This window comes from Mesoplodon densirostris, chromosome 8 (genome assembly GCF_025265405.1).
Source record: "Mesoplodon densirostris isolate mMesDen1 chromosome 8, mMesDen1 primary haplotype, whole genome shotgun sequence".
NCBI classification, from domain to species: Eukaryota; Metazoa; Chordata; class Mammalia; order Artiodactyla; family Ziphiidae; genus Mesoplodon; species Mesoplodon densirostris.
Window position 1 is genome coordinate 41,050,492 of NC_082668.1, and position 21,004 is coordinate 41,071,495.

At 40.7% G+C, this 21,004-nt stretch overlaps 1 protein-coding gene across 7 annotated transcripts in view; it reads left to right on the forward strand.

The window, feature by feature from the left end:
• Positions 1 to 21,004, forward strand: part of HECW2 (HECT, C2 and WW domain containing E3 ubiquitin protein ligase 2) — a 404,779-nt gene that overhangs the window by 368,819 nt on the left and 14,956 nt on the right. For all 7 annotated transcript variants that reach the window (XM_060105711.1, XM_060105717.1, XM_060105714.1 and 4 more), the window contains 7 exons: positions 5,772 to 5,924; positions 7,898 to 7,996; positions 11,574 to 11,703; positions 12,986 to 13,132; positions 13,821 to 13,935; positions 16,762 to 16,847; positions 17,871 to 17,983. In XM_060105711.1, coding sequence (XP_059961694.1) covers positions 5,772 to 5,924; positions 7,898 to 7,996; positions 11,574 to 11,703; positions 12,986 to 13,132; positions 13,821 to 13,935; positions 16,762 to 16,847; positions 17,871 to 17,983 — 843 coding nt within the window. The remainder of the gene's footprint in view (positions 1 to 5,771; positions 5,925 to 7,897; positions 7,997 to 11,573; positions 11,704 to 12,985; positions 13,133 to 13,820; positions 13,936 to 16,761; positions 16,848 to 17,870; positions 17,984 to 21,004) is intronic.

The following is a 21,004-nucleotide window of genomic DNA, read 5'->3' on the forward strand; positions in this document are numbered from 1 at the left end:
CCCAACGTAAGTTGGTTATCTGCTCTTGCAAAGTGGGGAAGAGGAGAAGACAGCAGTGGTGGAAGAGCTTGGAAACTGAGTCATCTTGACTGAGTGTGGTGGGAAATTGCAGACTCTAGTTGCCTCTTTCTGTTGTGCTTCTGTCCGCCTAGAAGTTGCTTCTTCAGGAAGGGAGCCAGTAGAATACCGCATATTCTCCAGTGTATTATTTTCTTCTAAATGTGTGGTGTCAAAACTTAGCTAGGCCGACTATCGTGTTCTGATGGGACATTTGGGGCCATTCACTTCTTTTTATTTATTTTTTATTAAAGTACAGTTGATTTACAATATTGTGTTAGTTTCAGGTGTACATTCACTTCTTAGTACCCAAAACAAGTAAGGAAATAATGGCCTGGATAAAGAGAGGATGTTTGCACTGTGATTGCCTCGCCTCTTTTTTTTTTCTCCATGGCCAGCTCTATAAAAGGCACCTTTCTTTAGGAAAGAATGAGTTCATTATATGTAAGGTGCCATTGACGTGGCATTAGTCATCTGTCTTGCAAAGCCACACTTGGGCTAGGGAGGGGATGTGTGCAAACAGTTTTAGTTTGGGGGTTTAAGAACAGGTACGCTCTTCCTGTGATATTTCTACTTAGACAAATGAAAGCAACTAGGGAGGATGAGATCTGAAAGGTTTTCTTGGGTCCCTGCTTATAAAAAAACCAGCAGCTCTTAACATCTGACTGATCTAGAAGTTGTTTGGGGTCCTGGGCTTGATCATTTATTCCTCAGAAATTTGTAAAGCTTCAAGTGGAACTTTATGGTGCTGCTTGTTTTCTTCTAAAAACAGACACTTGCAGGATAACCTAACTGATCCATACCATGCTGGAGAAGGGTGCTTCGGTATCTAGGCTTTGGCTTGGTATCACCAGGTAAAACTTTGTTATACTAATTGCTCACAAAATTCCTTACTCACCCATCAGGGCTTCTTAAGTGGCTCAAGAACCAAAGCCTTGCTGCTATAAATATCTGAGGCTGAATCAGGTGTATAGGCCATTTGTGCCTGAACCAACTTGGAAGAAAGCAGAGTCGTCCAGAAAACTTGTAGGAAATGATAGTGAGACTTCCCAATGGCACCATCCTCTTTCATTTTATAGTCTACTTCCTTTGGAATACTTGGTAAATTTCAGTTGTAAAAAACAGGAGAATAAAACTATTTATTTTAACAAATATTGGCTGCTACTAACAACTCGGGTGGTGTCAGCCCAGCAACGGGATGGTGTTTAAAATGCCTTATCAGCACTTCATGGGGCTCAAAATGACATTGCCACCCTAAGGACATCTGTGCTTATTCCGAAATGGCCTCAGATGCAGCTGTTGTGTGGCTACACACCCGTTGTCCGGAGTTTCATTATTTCCATGCCAAGTCTTTAGCTGTGGAACCAACCTAACTGGCAGAACAGGAATGTAACAAATGAGCCCTGTGATATGAGTCATATTAACTATTTATACGGAAGATTGCTAACACAGGAAGTGCATGCATAAGGTATCCTGCTGGGACACGTCTTATTGAATTAGGTAGACATATGTAATGTGTAGTCAACAACCTGCCCTCAGATATGCGGTTCTAAATTTCAGATTATAATCAAATCAAACTTTAAAAACTGTCTTGGCTTTAGAGTGACTGACTCTATCAGTGCTGCTAGAGTTAAAAAACAGCAGATAAAAGCCTGAGCAGTTGAGGAAGATACATTTCCCTCCTAGAGGAGCTGCTAGCTTTGTTCTCTCTTGGGAAAAAAGGAGTTTTACTTGTCAGCTTAACTCCTCAGGGAACATTCATTGTATCTTTAGCCAGATTTAGTTATCATCATGAAAAAGGAACCAATCAGTGAGGTCCATCTTTGTTGTTTTAACAAACTTTACCATATTAGAAGATACTAGACTTGGAAAAGACAAGGAGCAAGCTTTCTAAGCATAATTCACTTGAGCGATTTCTGACAGTGTTTGCTAATTGGGTTGTCTCTTAAGGACTGGCATGGCCTATTAATGCATTGAATATAAGGCAGACTTGTGCAAAACTGTTCACTCCGCTAGATGTGAAATAACAATGTAAATTGTATTGATTTCCTTTAGAGAGCATCAGACAGCTCCACTCAGTGATTCAACAATATAAACTGATCCCCTCCTATGTATCAGGCTAAGTACTCAGGATCCAAAAATGAGAAAGACATAGTCCCTGCCCTCAGTAGGGTTACAGTTTAGATGTGTGTCTGGTGGGAGGCAGACACATAGGCAGACAATCATAAGACACTCTGCTAAGTGCGGTATTACTAAAACAGAGAGCTGAAGCTCAGTGAAAACCTGCTGTTTCTAACTGAATGCCACTGTTTAATTTTAAGCAGCTAAAAACCCATTTTACTTATACCAGTTGTCTCTTTGTAAGAAAACTGACTCACAGAGTGTTTGGCTCATGTTTCAGCTGTCTGTGACCCTTATCCTCGTGTGCCTTGATTATGTCTGAGGGCTTCTGCAGAGCAGGGACCCTGCAGGCCAGGGCTCACTCACAGGTCTCACCCTAGGGTGTGTGCAACCCTCCTGGAGGTTGCATACACCCTAGGGTATCGTTGTCATTTTATCTTTCCTTGAAGTGATCCTCAGTAAAGAAGAGGGTTTAGGGTAAGTCAGGTTTTTTAATAAAGCAGCATTTTCCTCCTACTTTCTTCTGTAGCAGGGGTTGACAAACTTTCTCTGTAAAGGGCCAGGTAGTAAATATTTTAGGCTTTGCAGACCATACATTCCCTGTTGCACCTACTCAACTCTGCCATCATAACAGGAAAGCAGCCCCAGACAACACATAAACAAATGGGCGTGGCTGTGTTCCAATAAAACTTTATTTACAAAGCCAGGGGGTGGGCCAGATTTGGCCCTCAGGCCATAGTTTGCCATAAGCAACGTTGTTTAAAATTTATTGAAGGGTGAGCTGTAAGGAGTAATGAACATTACACTTGGGATCAGGAAACTGGTGTCAAGACCTGGATCCTCCACTGCAGCTTTCATTTGATACAAGTCAATGATTTCCTTCAGCCCCAGTCTTCTCAGTGAAATGAGGGGATGGGCGAAATGACTGCTCAGATACCATTGATGGCATTCTCTGTTTCTGAATAGACACAGGGGTCTGAAATTCACCATCGATAGGAAATTTAGAGATGTTTTGCATCCACAGGGATCCAGGTAGACTGGAATCATGAACTCAGTCTCACAAAGTGAAATTTAGTAGGAAAAGCATAACATCCAGTACTTAGGTTTTAAAAAGATACAGTGAGGGGCTTCCCTGGTGACGCAGTGGTTGAGAGTCCGCCTGCCGATGCAGGGGACACGGGTTTGTGCCCCAGTCCGGAAAGATCCCACATGCCGTGAGCCATGGCCACTGAGCCTGTGCGTCCGGAGCCTGTGCTCTGCAACGGGAGAGGCCACAACAGTGAGAGGCCCTCGTACCGCAAAAAAAAAAAAAAAAAAAAAAACAGTGACGTGCAGACAGTATGGGAGAGTCCTAGGGTAAAGAAGCATAGGTGAAAGGTTTGAGTTGATGACTAGTTCATGATGAGTCAACAAAGTCAAGTGACTGCCCCAAAAGGCAGAGTGACATTAAGCTGCATTAGTGGGGGAAAGTGTCCAGGAAGAGAGGTCAAGAGCCCTTTCTAAGTTTTTGCTAATGAGACCACACCTTGAGTGTTGTGGTCAGCATAGACCCCGCCCCTTAGGTCAGACTTTGACACCTGGAGAGTGTCCAGAGCAGAGGACCAGTGTGGTGAGGGAATTCCCTACCCTGCCTTGAGAGGAGGTTGAAAGAAGTGTCTGTGTTCATGAGTGAGGAGGGGGCAGGGACCAAGGCTATGGAAACTGCTGAACTTAGAGTTCTTGTAGAAAATGACTTTTGAAAAAAAATGTACATCTTTAGCATCTAGATTAATACCCAAAACATAATAGGCACTCAGATATTTGTTGAAAGAAAACCTCTAAGTATGTGAAGAACGTTCAAGTGGAAAAAGTATTCTACTTGTTCTTGGTGGTGTCAGAGACCACAAATGGGACAGTGGAAGGAAGCCACGAGACGCTGCCTTGGTCTCGGCACGGAGAGGGGTAGCCTGCGTCACTGTACCTGGCAGGCAGCCGGGGGGCTGCTTTGGGAGCCCCCCCCCAGGGTGATCTGAGCATAGTCCCACGCTTCCTGGTAGCCACAGTATATTCAGCTGCCCCAGAAGGCTGTTCTGTCATGTCACCTTAAGGCCTCTCTGGCCTTGAGAGTCTGCTGTGTTTGCATTTTTCTGTACACATAGGTTTCTTGTCAGTCTACACTCATATCTCCCAAAGTGCAGTGTGGACTGGTGAGGTGTGAGATGATTGTAGCTATTACATAGACTGACTTTTAAAATTTTAATATTTATGTGTTTCTTTTAATGTGTATTAGAAAAGATATAAAGCTAGCACATCATAATTCCATCAATATTGTATAAGACAAGGCTACATTGGAAAAGCAAGTAAAGCTAGAAATATTAAGGAAATGACAGTGCGTATATCGCAAAAATTGAGAAAGTAGTTAGGTGGATAGCTGAGGTCTGTTCTAAGTAAATTCTATTAAACTCTTGTCGAAGACATATAAAAGCCATTTCATTTTTCTTACTAGGATTCCAACTCCCTCTTCTACCTATAATAGGATGCTTTTCTCTATCACACAATCCCATCACCACACAAGACTCAGAAGATTTCTTTGTCATTAAAAAAAAAAAAAAAACAGTAATGCCCACTGGAGGAAATTCCATAAGAGAAAAAAAAAAAATAGAGTGAACAAAGGAAGTCTTATAAAATCCCACCACCCCAACTTATCTGTAGCTTTCATTCCCCCTTCAGAATTCCTTCCTGTCTTTGAACGCTTGTGTAAACTTTTTATCATAGGGTAGATGTACTTTACATTTTTCATTTTAAATTGAGCATATCAGATTGCTTTATTGCAAACTCCTCTTTGCTGTGTTTTTTGCTCTCAGCATTGTTGGCCACTTGTCATTCCTCAAACCTCACACAATCATTTCTCAAACTTTACTTTGACCCTGATGTCTTTGTAAGTAAAATGGAATTTACACTGTAGTTCAGGCGCTGGAGTTTCAGCCTCTTCTCCAAATACCTTACCGAGGAAGCTTTAGACACCCTCACTTTTCTTGTTTATAATTTTCCGTGGCGTTTTATAATTTAAAGTTTTCACGTGAACCCCATCATTCCATCTTTTGCCTCTGATCTCCCTAGGAGGCCTTGTATCTGTAATATCCTCTCACCAATCCCCTAAAGTCTCTTTCCTTCCCCATTTAAAAGTGTTTCAGAAATCCATGAGGACTCCATGTCCCATGGTATGTAGCTGATGCCCTCTGGTTTAACCTGCTTAAATAAAGCATTCCCACTGTACTCTCTCTCCCCGTAACCTGGCTCTGGGCATTTCAATTTACCTTTTTCTGCATATTTATACAATCAAATTATTAGCATACTGCCTATCTCATCCATTATCCGATATGTAGCTTTAGTTTTAGATATGCTCCATATAAATGTCCATTACATTATTTTGGGTCAAAACATGTTTGAGATCAGGACTCATGATCATTCAATGTCCAATGTTTTGGACAATCCTGGTATGTGGATAATTAGACTTCTAAGGAGTGTTCTGTAGAAAGTTGAGCACTGTAGAAAATGTGCCTAATAAATAGAAAAAAAAATAACTGGTGGTTCTTTTTGTGAATTTTTTAAAGGCTGGATTACAGTGGACCTTCCAGAGAGTTTTTCTTCCTGGTATCCAGAGAACTCTTTAACCCATATTATGGCTTATTTGAATATTCAGCCAATGACACATACACAGTACAAATAAGTCCCATGTCTGCTTTTGTAGACAATCACCATGAATGGTAAGTATTTTTTTCTCCAACACTTTTCTTCAGCTGATTTTCTGTGATATTAGTTTTTATAGGAACCCACGCTTTTTTAAAAAACATTTTTTCCCTTGAAGAAAATCATATTTTCAGTTAACTATATCATTTGACTCTTGTTTGTGTTGTCAAATTTAATATACAGGCAGTCTCCAAGCTAGGAATAGATTATGTTCCATAAGACCAATTTTAAGTGAGTTGGGTAGAATTCAAAAGGTTTTTTCCACTGAAGGAAAGTTGCGGGTGATGTTAGGTTCCCAGCAAGACCCTAAATCCCTCTCTGCAGCTTTGGGCCACTCTGAGATCTGACGGGGGCAGGTGGGGGGTGAGTAGGGGAATGTCCTGACCCAGAGGTCAGGCAGCTTCTGGAGCAGCCCTTGGGGAAGTGGCTAACACTGGGGGAGGGGCAGAGCAGCTGGGCTGTTGGTGTTCTAGGGGGAGGGAGGGCGGGAGGATGGGGTGCCCTGGAGGAACGGAAGGTGGAAGGGAATGCTGGCAGGCAGGCAGGAGTGCGGAGTCACAGCAGTGGCCCCTTACCCTAGGGACTGGTTCAAGTTTGTAGCCAGGAATTGCCCCTTTCCTAATTTCTCACACAAAACCAAGGAAAACTGGGCTAGGATTCCCATCTGGGAATTATTTATTCTGAAAATCCCGAATTGCACTCTTTTCATGACATTTTTTTTTACATGCCTGCATTTATAGACTTGAATTATCTTTATAACCCCCGTTTGCTTGTTCCTGTTCATTTTCACTATAGTAACAAAAAAAAGAACATGAGTACAACTCATGGAAACAATTTCTTTGAGTCATGAGGTTAATATTGGTGGGTGGAGGGCATTAAGTTTTAGGACTTATTCTTCAAATTAACTTCCATGTAACTACAATTTAGAGTCCTCCTAAGAGTAGCTATGGCAGTTATACTAACATAAGTGGATAAAGAAAAACAAAGCTGCTGGACATTCATCTTAAAATGGTTGCCTAACACTAAAATTACAAATGAATAGTATGAACCTCAGTGTGGATTTACACTTTCGGAAGGCACCAGGCTTTCAAAGAGCTAGAAACTTGAATACTTCTGAAAAAGAAAATACATGTACCTCTCAGCAAACCCAGTCGTGACAGATATATTTAATAAATTTTCCAAAGTGATTCAGTATAGAATTGAGCACTGACATTTTAAAGGACAGAATGTCCCATGAGGAAACTCCCTCAAATGTACACATACATAATTCTTGGATGGTGAGTTATCATCAAGAGAGGGGTTTGAGAGAGAACAGAAATAGGAACTTTCTCACTCTGAGACTGGGCTTTTCCTCAAAAGGGAATTGCCACTAGGTTTGCATTAGAGAAATCCTGCTAATATTCATGCAAGCAAACTACAAGCGGACAACATTTTTACCACCACCACTGGTCTCATTCTGTCAACATTTCTTAGAAGTGATTTAGGGAAGTTTCACTGCCATACTAACAGGAAATTCATGTTGGCCATGTAGGGTGCTACATGGTGGACATTACTGACACGGGGTGAAAGTGGAGCAGTGTCTCTCTGAACATCAGAGTGAAACAGATTTCTCCTACAAGGAGATGTGAATATCAGCCTAATGAAGCCCCAGCCTGCAGTGCACACAAACTCTCATGGACAAACTTAGATGATTAGAGCTGGAAAGCATTCATGAGAGCAAATAGAACCATTCAGAAATTGCTCCATGGGGCTTCCCTGGTGGTGCAGGGGAATTCCTGACGCAGGGGACACGGGTTCGTGCCCCGGTCCGGGAAGATCCCACATGCTGCGGAGCGGCTGGGCCCGTGAGCCGTGGCCGCTGAGGCTGCGCGTCCAGAGCCTGTGCTCTGCAACAGGAGAGGCCACAACAGTGAGAGGCCCGCGTACCGCAAAAAAAAAAAAAAGAAATTGCTCCATGTCGTGTAAGCCATCTCCTGCTTTTCCTTCACAGGTTCCGGTTCAGTGGTAGGATCCTCGGTCTTGCACTAATTCACCAGTATTTGTTGGATGCCTTCTTCACACGGCCCTTTTATAAGGCTCTTCTCAGAATGTAAGAGTGTTTTTATTGCTTACGTAATTAGCATGTAAAGAATGTAATATTTCCTTTATCACAAAGGGTCTTTTGACAATGTCATTTATCGGCTCACTATCTCAAATCTATTATTACTTACTTAATAGTGATTTAGATTTCTGAAACTAATCAACTAATATAATTTCAAATGTGGTTACTGGATTTTTCCAGCTTCTGTTCCTTTATTCCTGTCTTGCTCCCAAAGGCTTAGTTTTGCTCCACTCTGAATAATTCATTCTCATTTGTTGCTACACATGTGTCTTCAAAACACTTGTACTTCAAATACAGTGCTGGAATTCCTGTGGTATTAATGCCGATTATTAATAGAATAGTTGTGGCTTAGTCTTGGTGACTCACAGCCCCCCATCTTTCACAAGATGCATTTTACATTTTGTTTTATGCAAACTTTCAACTGTGTATTCTTGGTTCATGTTTTCCTTCTCCTTTTTTTTAAAAAATTTTTTGTTAGAGGTGGGCAATATTTTTAAAGTCCCATATTTATCTTGAGATCTCTCTATATGCAAGACAGTAATTTACGATGGCAGATGAAAATTTAGCATTCACAGAATTTTTTCTTCATTGTTAGCACAATGAAAGATTACAATTATTGTGAAATGTAGAGCAAACAGTTTCTGTCCTAGAATCAGTAGTCATTTACAAGGCTGAACAGAAGAAGGCAACTATCTGTGAGGGTAGTAGCTCAAACTTGCAATGAGAAAACACAGAATGATTGCATGGCTCTGACCAGCTCATTCCTTAACCAAGGCCATGTATCTGCTTTCTGTAAAAATGGAAGCCTAGAGCTCAATTGAAAGCAAAGTATTTCTAATGGTTCTTAAAGAGGGTCAGTAGGAAGACTTTTGCCATCCTCCCTTTTGGTATATGGACCGATGAAGTCCTGGGCACCTGGACACTGGCTTCTGCCTCTCTGGTTCTTCTGGCCCATTTGCATCTTCCCATTTCATTGCCTTATCTCTCATTTTCCATTTAAGCTTCCTGAAAGAGTAGTCTACACTGACTGTTGACACACCCTCAACACTTTTTAGCCTGGCTTTTTTTCCCACCAATAACCTATGGAAGCTTTTAAAGAATGTTTTTTAGTCTTTATCTTAATGGACCATTCTGCTGCTTTTGATACTGTTGACCCCTCCCAACCCCACCCATTTCTCTTGAGTTCTTCCTTCACTGGCCTATGTGACACTGTGCTCTCCTGGTTCTCCTTTTACTTTTATGCCTCCTTTGTGGATGTCCTGACTTGCCCTTAAACCTCGATGTTCCTGAAGCTTCCATTCTTGTCCCCTTGCTTTTCTCTCTCTGTGTGCTCTCATGGGATATCTCTTTACTTGTCTCATCTGCTCTCCAATCTGCACCCACAGACATGATCTCCCTTGAGTCGTAGGCTCAAGCAGTCAACATTCCACTGAATGTCTCCTCTTGTATGTCTCACAGGCACCTCAGAATCAACATGGTTAAAACTAGACTCATCAATTTCTCCTGACCTAAAAATGTACCTTCTCCCTTATGCCCAGTCACGGTTCAAGGTGCCAACATTCTCAAGTCACTCTGGTCAGAAATTGGGTGTCAACCTTAAACAGGGATGGTAAATACACAACACAGTTTCTTCTCTTCCCCACCTCCCACCCCATTCCCATGGGACAGGTCACAAATCATTTAGGTACTTTTCCTGCTGAACTCGTGTGGCCTCAGGAATTTTTCAACTTTTGGCCCTCAAGACTGGCAATGAATCAGAGTTGTCTTGTAACTTGAGTTCATTTGCCATCCCGTTTTAGATATACATCTTTATACTACCCAGTAAAACCATTTATTAATTTCCACATCACCTCCTAAATAATTCTTAAATTCATCTTCTCTACCCTAATAGCTGTGCCCTAATTAAAATCCTTATCTTATTTATCTTATTTTGGCCAGATTACTGTAGTGATCTATTCATTGGTTTCCACCCAATGATTACCACCCCCCCCAATTTTAAGTAATCCTCAACACTGCCACTTCCAGAAGGACAATTTAAAGTCACACCTCATGTCTCACCATGTCATTCCCTGTTTTAAAACCTTCAGTAGTTCTGAATCCTTAGAATGACATTCAGACCTGCTCCCAGCTACCTTTCCAGCCTCATTCTCCAGACATTCTGTCTTGTGGTTAACTCTCTGGTGCTGCCAGTATGCTTGGAAAATCTGTATACTCCATCCCTTTGTGCTTTGTTCAGGTTGTCTTCTCCTGTCTCTCTTTTTCCCCTTCTTCTCCTTTTCATCCATTCCCCTTTACCTCTCTAGCTTGAAACATCCTGCAAACTTTAATATAGGTATCATCTGCTCCAAAAGGCTTCTTCTAAATCTCCAGGTCAAAGTAAATGCTTTGCATGTTTGCTGTGGGAGGTCCCTATATCTATCTACCTTATCTTTTTTTTTTTTAACTGAAGTGTAATGTACATATAAAAAAGTACACTAATAATAAGTGTTACCCACCCTAGGCTATCACTTATCACCTTATGTTAACTTATCTATTTGTGTCCCTGTCTCTCCAACTAGACCATTTGCTCCTTGAGGGCAAGTAGCTATTAAGATATTTGGCACATACTTGATGCCTAATACATGTGTAGACTGAACTAAACAAAATGGTCTTTGAAATTGGACTGATGGGAGGAAGTTTCCAGACAACCAAAGCAAATCAATTGCTACCATCTTACAACAGGGTCATATAATAGTAACTCCACCTCATGTAGATCTTCTCTTAGAAAACCATTATAATTATAGAGCAATTCTGTAGCTTTCAGTTTTCAGAATCACAGAAAGAATAAGAACCATGAAGAGAAAAGGGACGTATGTGAATGTGGATCACAGAATCTAGTCTTTAAAAAAAAAAAAAAAAAAAAGTTAAAGTGCAGTATAGAAACATACGAAGAATTTCTAATTAGGAGAATGATAATTTAAAATTGTATAACATAGGGCTTCCCTGGTGGCGCAGTGGTTGAGAGTCCGCCTGCCGATGCAGGGGACACGGGTTCGTGCCCCAGTTCAGGAAGATCCCACATGCTGTGGAGCAGCTGGGCCCGTGAGCCATGGCTGCTGAGCCTGCGCGTCCGGAGCCTGTGCTCCACAACGGGAGAGGCCACAACAGTGAGAGGCCCACATACTGCAAAAAAATAAATAAATAAATAAATAAAATTGTATAACATAGCCAAAAAATACTGAACCCAAGTTGTCAACTAGTGTTCCATTTCCAGCTCTGGCATTAATCATGGGTGACTGTGCAAATGGCAGCCACTCTTTGCACCTCCAGTTCTGTGTCTTAAAAGATTAAACAAACTGAGTGATTCCTAAGGCATTTTATATATCAGAATTTTTCAATTTTATGTCAAATTTCTGAATTATTTCATTGGTTTGGTTACTGACTTTGACAAAGAACACTACAGAAATCACTGCCTATTTTAGTTGATCTTGTTCTTGTCATTATTTCTTAGTTTCTTTCTTCACAACTCTGGGTTTTTGCTAATAACCATGACTACATTTTTTTTTCTATCTGTTTATCATCTTAGTCTCTGTGACCTGAGTGATCTAGAATACCTTGATGAAGAATTTCACCAGAGCCTGCAGTGGATGAAAGACAATGACATCCATGACATCCTGGACCTCACGTTCACTGTGAACGAAGAAGTTTTTGGGCAGGTCTGTGTGTGTGAATAACTGGTGACTAAGTGTGGTAATAGAAGGCTATTGGTTGGTGAAGAATTAATTCAGTGGCCTAAGATCAGATGCTTATTTATTTGTGGTTGGTTGGGTGGTTTAAACCCAGGTTTATGTACAGTTACAATAATCTTGGTTACAAAGGTTATTCTAATGCCGACTTCAGATTAAGATTTTCTGATTTATAGACTGCACTATTTGTATGTTGTAAACAATCTTTTTATTTCCAACTAAAATATCCTCATAAGATATTAGAATGTGCCTTATACTAAATACAGTTTTTAAATATCCCTGCTACCCCAGAGTTGAATATTAAATTATTTAATTGGCCCTTGTACTTAACTCTCATTCATGTTTAACAACTGAAATGGATTGTTTTGAAGCTGAGGGAAAGTAAACAATATTTTGGTGAAGGTTTGGAAAAGTTTTTTTTTTTAAAGTTGGTAGAAGAGTTGGTCAGAAGATTTTCAGAAATTATATACTAGTTCATAATTAATATTCTTAGTTAAACATTAATACTTGGCTGGTCTCCTGAATTTTGTATTTTGGAAAAGAAGTTCTCAATTTAACATTCGCTTGAATGTAATTCTGCTTCCTTAAGGTAAACCTTTACCTAAATATTGGCTTTCTATATGTAGTTGATTGTGAATCCTAAAGGAATTTGTGAAAATGTCTTTTTGTCAAACATTCAAATAGCAGTGGGACAGAATCTGGAGCCCCTTTGTTTCCATTTAAAAGACTTATTTGTTTAATCAGGATTTAAAGCTTAACCTTGCAACACACACACACACACACACACACACACACATATATATATATATATATATTTTTTTTTTTTGCGATACGCGGGCCTCTCACTGCTGTGGCCTCTCCCATTGTGGAGCACAGGCTCTGGACGCGCAGGCCCAGCGGCCATGGCTCACGGGCCCAGCCGCTCCGCGGCATGTGGGATCTTCCTGGACCGGGGCACGAACCCGTGTCCCCTGCATCGGCAGGCGGACTCTCAACCACTGCGCCACCAGGGAAGCCCTGCAACACATATATTTTTAACCACTGAGGCTCTCAGACGTCTGCTCATTGCTTAGTTTTCCTTGAGCATCGGTGGGTGCCTGGGCACTGTGCTGGTGCCACACACCCTGTTTGTGGGATGTACCCGGTCCAGGGCAGAGACAGGTAGCTGGCTGATTCCAGCTCATTAGTAGCAGTAGTCTTACAACATCAAGAGTATTGCTTTATGGTCAGTCCTTTTGTTTTTTAATCGCAGATTACCGAACGAGAATTAAAACCAGGGGGTGCTAACATCCCAGTCACCGAGAAGAATAAGAAGGAGTACATTGAGAGGATGGTGAAATGGAGGATTGAGAGGGGTGTTGTGCAGCAAACAGAGAGCTTAGTACGTGGCTTTTATGAGGTAAAGACAACAGCAAGACTGGGGTTCTCAGTCTGGTGTCAGCAATACCTTGGCCCACCTCACTGTACTTCATATGTGTGCAATATTTCCATTTCTCTTTGGCGTATTTACTGTTGCTATTTCAATTCAAACACTTCAACATTTTTTCCTATATGTTTTAAGAACACAAAAAAGCTTATTTCCCTGTTACAAGAAATCACTGAAATAAAATGACCTGCATTCAAACAGCATTTGACGATTTAATGACCACTAATAACATTTAAGTCACGCATTTTACTCATGCTTAGATATGTGTAATCAGATATCATGCCTGATATGTGAAATGATTGTATCTGAGGGTCAGAATGAGTTGTGACAAGTATTCCATATGACTTCTTCCGTGAAAAAGCCATAGCTAAAATAAAGATAAACTGTGAAAGTGACTGGAGCACTAGATCTTCTCCAAAAGAGAAAAAAAAAACTGGATTAATCAATGACCAATTATAAAACAAAAATTCCGTTGAAAACCTCATCAACCTTGTACTAAAAATATATTTGTGGAGAGCTTTACATGTTTTAAAGTGCCTCCACAGAACACATCCAGAGTATTCCCAACACTCCCTGTGCCCTCCTTTTCTGATGAGGCTTAATTATAGCTGAGGCTTCTCCAGGTTCTTAAGCCGTGTCCTGTATTCTTTTTATTCCACAGGTGGTGGATGCCAGGCTGGTATCTGTTTTTGATGCAAGAGAACTAGAACTGGTCATCGCAGGCACCGCTGAAATAGACCTAAGTGATTGGAGGAATAACACAGAATATAGAGGAGGTGAAATTTGACTTATAGATGGCTGGATTTAAAGTTTCAGATTAGAGGGAAGCAAGCGGTTTGGCACGTTGGCCTGGATCCAGGACAGGCAGAGGCACTTGCACTCTAATCATAGGTCTGAGGCAGTCTCCTTTGAGACCTTGGGCAAGGTACATGCCCTTCTTTCCCTAGCTACCTCATCTGTCAAGTGGACGGAGAGCTGTTTACACACCATCCAAGGATGTCGTAACTCTTAATTGTTAGTGAAGAAATGCGGCCATAGGAACATCAATTAATTGTTTTGTGGTGTTGTTAGTGAAGCACCAGGGAGCTCGTATCCAACTGGTCAAACTCCACCTATCCTGCCTTCATTCTCAGACCTGAAGAGGCATACCCTCTGAGCTTCTTAATGAACAGACACAGTTTTTCTACATTTCACTTGAACTGCTTACCAGTTGTAATTCACAGTTAAAACCCACAAATGGAGTAAGATATGGTTCTCAGATTTCAAGTTTCTTGAACAAGCCCTTCTAAAAGTCAAGCATTAAGTTCAACTGAAAAGGAAACTGCTGTAAGATTAGTTAAAAACTACACACGTCACCAAATGGGAAGCTTTAGGACTGCCATTTCTGTAGATCAATACAAATTTTCAGTTAGTAATTGGCATCGAAGCCTTTGAAATTTGACTGCTGAAACAAGATGCTTGGAAAGGGACCTGATGCTAACCCAGAGTTAAAGTTTTATCCAATACTTTTAATCAAAGAAAGAATACATTTTCTGAAATTTATTGTAGTGTTATAAAGTGTTCAGAAAGTCATGACAAATGACGGTTGGTTTTTGTTTTTGTTTTTGAACTCAGAATATAAGAGGTTAGCAGTGGTTCTGAACTTGGAGAGTGAAGAATACAACCTTTAAGTCACTGAATTAATCAGTTAGCAGACTAAAATGAGAGCTGAGCAGTTCTCCAGTTATCTGTAAATTGAAACAGAGATTTAAAAAAACCCAACAATTAAAAAGTTTGGAGAACAAAAAATACTTTAACATTGGCTCAGTTGCTTTTGTTTTGGCCTCTGCTTGGCTCTTCCAGCCCATCACTGTTGCCCTGGGCTGGCCTTGCCCGTCCATTTTCTCTGAAAGACGATATTAAACTGCAGTGCCTACTGCTGCTATTTCTGAAGGCCAGTTGCTGTAATAACTCTTTTCCAATTGGCCCCGTGTATAATGCAAATCTGACCTTGGCTATTATAACTTTGTTAACTATTTTCACTGACTAGAACACAGTTTCTCCAACATGCTACATAACGTACATCCTACCATAAATGCTGTTAGCTCATTCCTTCCTCCCGTCCCCAACCCCCAGGGGATTCTAATAGCAATGCCATTCATCAAGTCAGCCAGTTTTGTATTTACACAGTATAGACTTTTATTCACTGTATATGACTAATCGAGTACCTATTTCTATGGTTATTGTCAATCTTATCAAATGAAATCCTTGGGAGGAGAGGGCTGGGGGGAGGGGGCAGGAAAATGGCGAGATGCCCAGCTGCCATGTTTGCTAACCCAGCTACTTGGCACTGAATGAAGGGGCGGCTTTGCTGCCATTTGCCATATGTTCACAGGGCAGCTGTTTATAGAGAATAGGATGAGACATTTTCACTCCTCCTCCTTCTTCAAATGGTTTGGCACAGACAGCAAAGGAGAGGCTTAAAAGGGCTGATTCAAAGGGTCAGAAAACTTTAAAGCTATAAAGAGCCAATGCACTTATTTTATGGATTAGAAAAGTATTTGCTCAGCACCAAACAGCTAGTCTTTGCCAAAGGCAGGACAAGGAGCCTATGCATCTCCATGTCCAGTCTAGTTGTATTTGCCCTTCATTTGGATCCCTTTCTTCTCCAAGGGCATCGCTGATCAAATGGTAAACAGTAAGGCAAGGTTCTCCCCAAATCCTACAGCCACGGAAACATGTGAGGAAAAATTTGAATGAAAATGGTTTCTACCTACCTTCTATTTAGGACTTACTGCTGCTGACTCAGAATTAGAGTAGCTCTCTGCACATTGAATATGTCAGCTAATTGGTTTGAATCACTAACTATGCCTTAATCCTTGCAGGCCTTCTCTCTGAACTTAATTTTTCTCCGCAGAAGGTTTTAGAATCCACAGCTACTGCCTTAATCCGCCTGTGGGATGATACTTTTGACATTTTATTAAATTCTAGTAAAGTATGGAATAAAAGTAACATTTAGGTTGATGATTATTTGAGATTTATTAGTTGAAGGAGTTAAAGTAATAAACTTATTTTCCCTTTTTATTAATAAAAAGTAATTTGCTTTTAAAATACGAACATAATATATAGTTTTAAAATGGTTTGCAATTATATATTGATTTGAATAATTATTTGATTTATGTCTCTCCTTTACCAGAAGCCCTGTGAGGGACTATTTCCTTTGCCATTGTCCCCCAAACTTAGGACACTGCTTGGCATAGCAGTGCTAGAAAATTATTTCTTAAATAAATGACCAAAAGGGTTAAACATTTCCAGTAAGAGCAGTTATATTTTTCAGAAATGATATGGTTAAAATAACTCATTTGTTTTCTTCTCTCCACTACTTTCATTTAGTGACCACTAAATGGAAACAGAGGTTTCTTGGTTTCATTTAGTGTTTTGTTTGACTTCTGACACTCATGTGATCACATTTACAGTGTTATTCCTTGGTCTTAAATTATAAATAACCTTTAACGAATCCAAGATGATGATTTATGTCTGGGGGTCTTTTGTCGACTTGCCAGTGTCGTGGTGACTTAAGATAGAAAACAAAGTAACACGGGCTTTCATGATTGGTTTGATAGGATATCATGACAATCATATTGTAATTCGGTGGTTCTGGGCCGCAGTGGAAAGATTCAACAATGAACAACGACTAAGGTTGTTACAGGTAAGATGCCATTAGTTCATCTTTTTAATGCATTAATATAGTTATTGTTGGAATTGCATATTTTTAATAACTGCTAAGTATACTCAATAAATATATTCAGGTTTATCTGCGTATTCGGGATATGCTGTCTTCAGACTCTCCTGGCTGCATGGGTCTGTGGTTCCATCACTATGCAGAACATCCCCAACCTAGTCCAAGCATGTCATTAGAGTTGTGAGGAAGTACCAACTCCCATCCAAGAATCCCAGCAACAACATCTGCCTTTACAGCAGTTTGATCCCTTCCACAAGAGGTCCCTGGGTACTCTGCAGGCCAGCATCCCTGGCAACTGAAAGAGATAATCTTCAGTCCCTTAAGAAGTGACCCAGTTCCTTGATAAAGAGTCCTTTCTTTTCTTCCATCTAACGTTCCACAAATTTGAGATAATATTGAAGTTTAAGAATACTAGGAAAACTAACTCATTTTCTTGCGGTGTTTATAGTTATACAGGGCAGTTGCTGGCTGGTTGCAGCTAAAGAAATATCAGACATGAGGAAGCCTTTTGGTCACTCAGGCAAAGCCTTACAAGTAGGCTGGATCTTGGCTCCTTTGGATCACAGATCTGGGTCTCAAATTTGCAGGACTAGAAGTTCTTTTTGTTTTTCATTCACCTCAGTTCGATCGGGGACTAATGCTAAGTTGACTTGGGTTCATTGATACGCCCACTTTATTCATCTCTAATGAGAAGTATACACGGTTTGAGCTTCTAAGCTGGTCAGCTGTACAGGATGCTGTATCTTCTACAAATCCTCCACATCCCCTTTCTCTTTATAATGCTCTGTCCTTCCTTGGTATTCTCCAGCTCTTTGTCAGAATTCTCGTGTTACAGCTGTTCTATGTCTATAAAGTTTTATCTTTTGAGCTTTTCCACCAGTGAGCAGCAGGCTGCCCTTCCCCAGCACCTCTGCACATGAACGATGCCAACCTTGCCTGGAGCCTGGTCTCTTGGCTTCACCTTCTCCTTCTGTTTTCTTGGGTGGATAGTTTGTCACAGGCACATCCAGCATTCCCTATGAAGGATTTGCTTCTCTCCGAGGGAGTAACGGCCCAAGAAGATTCTGTGTGGAGAAATGGGGGAAAATCACCGCTCTTCCCAGGTAAAGTAGAAAATATTTCTTTACTGTCACTACAGTGTTCTAGGGAGGACCTTTAGCTTATATATATATTGATTGATTACCATTTTTATGCTGAAAGTTTGGGAGAGTGGAAAAAACTTTTAGAATGAATTTACCTCAGATTACCTTTTTAAATGAAGGAAAAAGGGTCTTCCTGGTCATACTTGGAATACATACATACATATCTCTTTTTTTTTTTATTGGAGTATAGTTGCTTTACAATATTGTGTTACTTTCCACTGTACAGCAAAGTGAGTCAGCTATACGTATACATATATCCCCTCTTTTCTGGATTTCCTTCCCATTTAGGCCACCACAGAGCACTGAGTAGAGTTCCCTGTGCTATACAGTAGATTCTCATTAGTTATCTATTTTATACATAGTATCAGTAGTGTATATTCATACATACATATCTTAAAATACAAAACGCAACAGAACCAAAGCATTTGTAGCAATAGGAAAAGCAACGTTGGTCATCATACTTGTGGCTTCTTATGATTGTGGCTCTAATTTACGTTTCCAGAAGCTCTAGTTTTAAGTTTATCATTGGTAACTATTTAGAATCCCTTCACTAAAAATGACCATTGTGGTTTCTAAGGAATATTAAATCATGTAACTGTGCTCTGTGCCTCTTCAGTCTCTATCATACATGCCTTACCTCCCTGGGAATGCTCTCTGCATTGTACTCTCATTTGTAATAAGATGATACATTTCCTTGGAGTGGAAAATTTTGCTTTTCTGCTGCTACTAATAAATGTAAGAGACTAGTAAGGCAGTATTTGTGAGTAAAATAAAAAGTGTTTGGGGGGAATGGAGCAAACGGGCTGAAGCAAAAGAAAAGGAAGGAGCAAATGAACAAAAGAGGAGTGGAGAACAGTTGGTTTCAGAACTCCTTTATCTAGTCAGCAGTAATATATTGAATTTTTGAGGTAAAAAGGATTGCCTCTCATTTTACTAATAATAAAATTGCAATCTGGGGAGGTTAAATCTTCCAAAGTGATATTAGGTTCCCCAAGATGTCATCCTGAGTTTCTTTAAGTACAGTCAGCCCTCTGTATCCGCAGATTCAACCGACCACAGAATCAACCAATTACAGGTCAAAAATATTTTTAAAAAAAATTTCTAGAGGGCTTCCCTGGTGGCACAGTGGTTGAGAGTCCGCCTGCCGATGTAGGGGACACGGGTTCGTGCCCCGGTCCGGGAAGATCCCACATGCTGCAGAGTGGCTGGGCCCATGAGCCATGGCCACTGAGCCTGCGCGTCCGGAGCCTGTGCTCCGCAACAGGAGAGGCCACAACAGTGAAAGGCCCGCATACCGCAAAAAAAAAAAAAAAAAAAAAAAAAATTTCCAGGAAGTTCCAAAAAGCAAAACTTGAATTTTGCTATGTTATGGCAACTATTTACATACATTTACATTGTATTAGGTATTTCAAGCAATCTAGAGATGATTTAAAGTATACAGGAGGATGTGCATAAATTATATGCAAATAACATGCCGCTTTATATTTGAGCATCCGAGATTTTGGTATTCCCTGAGGGAGCCCTGGAACCAATGCCCTGGGGATACCAGGGGACAACTTTACAAGTGACTTTGAGAAACCTGTTAACAAGACTGTCTTCTTAGCAATTGCACGACACTGGTTCTTAAGAATAACGTTCTAAGCATCAACATGTGAAAAAAAGCAGTGCTGAAAATATAGATACAGAGAGCAATGAGTAGAGCAAGCTCAGGGCTGGCCTGAGCCTCTTCAGTCGCTTTGGGTGCATCTCAGTCTGTGAACAGAGGCACTGCATCCAAACACCTAAGTAATTAGCTGGCTTACCTGGTGTTCCAAATGTAAGAGACTTTAATTTCATTATTTAAAGAAGTATTTTATTTTGTTTATGTCCAAATCACACTTTTTTCCCCTCAGACCAAATTTGCAACTCAAAAGCAGATTTACAGTATCTGAGTAGGACCTTTCACTTTTCTGAGAAACTCAAGGATTAGCATTAAAGAGGCAGGGAAGGACAGATGAATTGTGTTCTTTCTCTGGAAATCTGTTTTTGTAAAGACTTGCTTATGTAAAGTAGATGGAATAAACTGTAACAATAGGCAGATATATCAGCTGTTCATATTTAATCACTGTAATTTTCACCAAACCTGGTGAGCAGAGAAAGGCAATTTGGTATAAACAACGAACTTTTAGCTTCCGAGAGACTGGGCTCTATCCCAGTTCTGTTACTTGCCCACAGTGGGGTCTTGGAGATGTTGCCTAATTGTTCTGAGCCTCTGTTTCCTCATCTACCTTGTAGGTTAGTAATTCTGAAGATTAAATGAGATCGTTCATATAAAACATTTACTATTGACCCTTGCCCTGAGTAAGCATCCAGTCAATGGTGGCTGCCATTATGATTTCTGTCACCATTGTCTGTAATATATGTCAGACTGTAGCCTATTGGAAAGAGCGCAGGGTTGGGAGTTAGACCACCTGGGTTCTTGCCCACCTCTGCCACCAGCTAACTCTGGGACCTAGAAGATCACTTGGGCCTCCATTTCTCCATCTTTAAATGGCCAGGGAAGGGGTGGTATATTAGGTTTAGTGGAGCAATAAGTAGCACCAACAGGTTGCTGAAGAATCTTGGGGGTCGGGCCCTGATCACTTGTCTGCTTCCCCTGGAGCTCCAGGAAGTTCATGGGCTGAGTCATCATAAATGGTGGGGTTCTTCCCATTGTTGCATACATACGGTTGAGCAACAGGCGTTGTTGTTTCTTCCTTTCTGCATTATGACCTGAGGCTCTAGGTTCTAGATTTCTAGCTCTACCTAGATTATAAAATAGCCATACATAAAGAGGATATGAGGCCCATCAGACGAGCAGACCATTTTCATACCTTGTCTCTAACAAGCCCTGACTTTTTAGGTCCAGCAGGAAGAAAGAGCTACTTGGCTATTCTCCTTCACAGTTCATCAATTTATAGAGCCTTGTTAGCAGGCATGAATGCAGACCTCAGCCCTGTGATA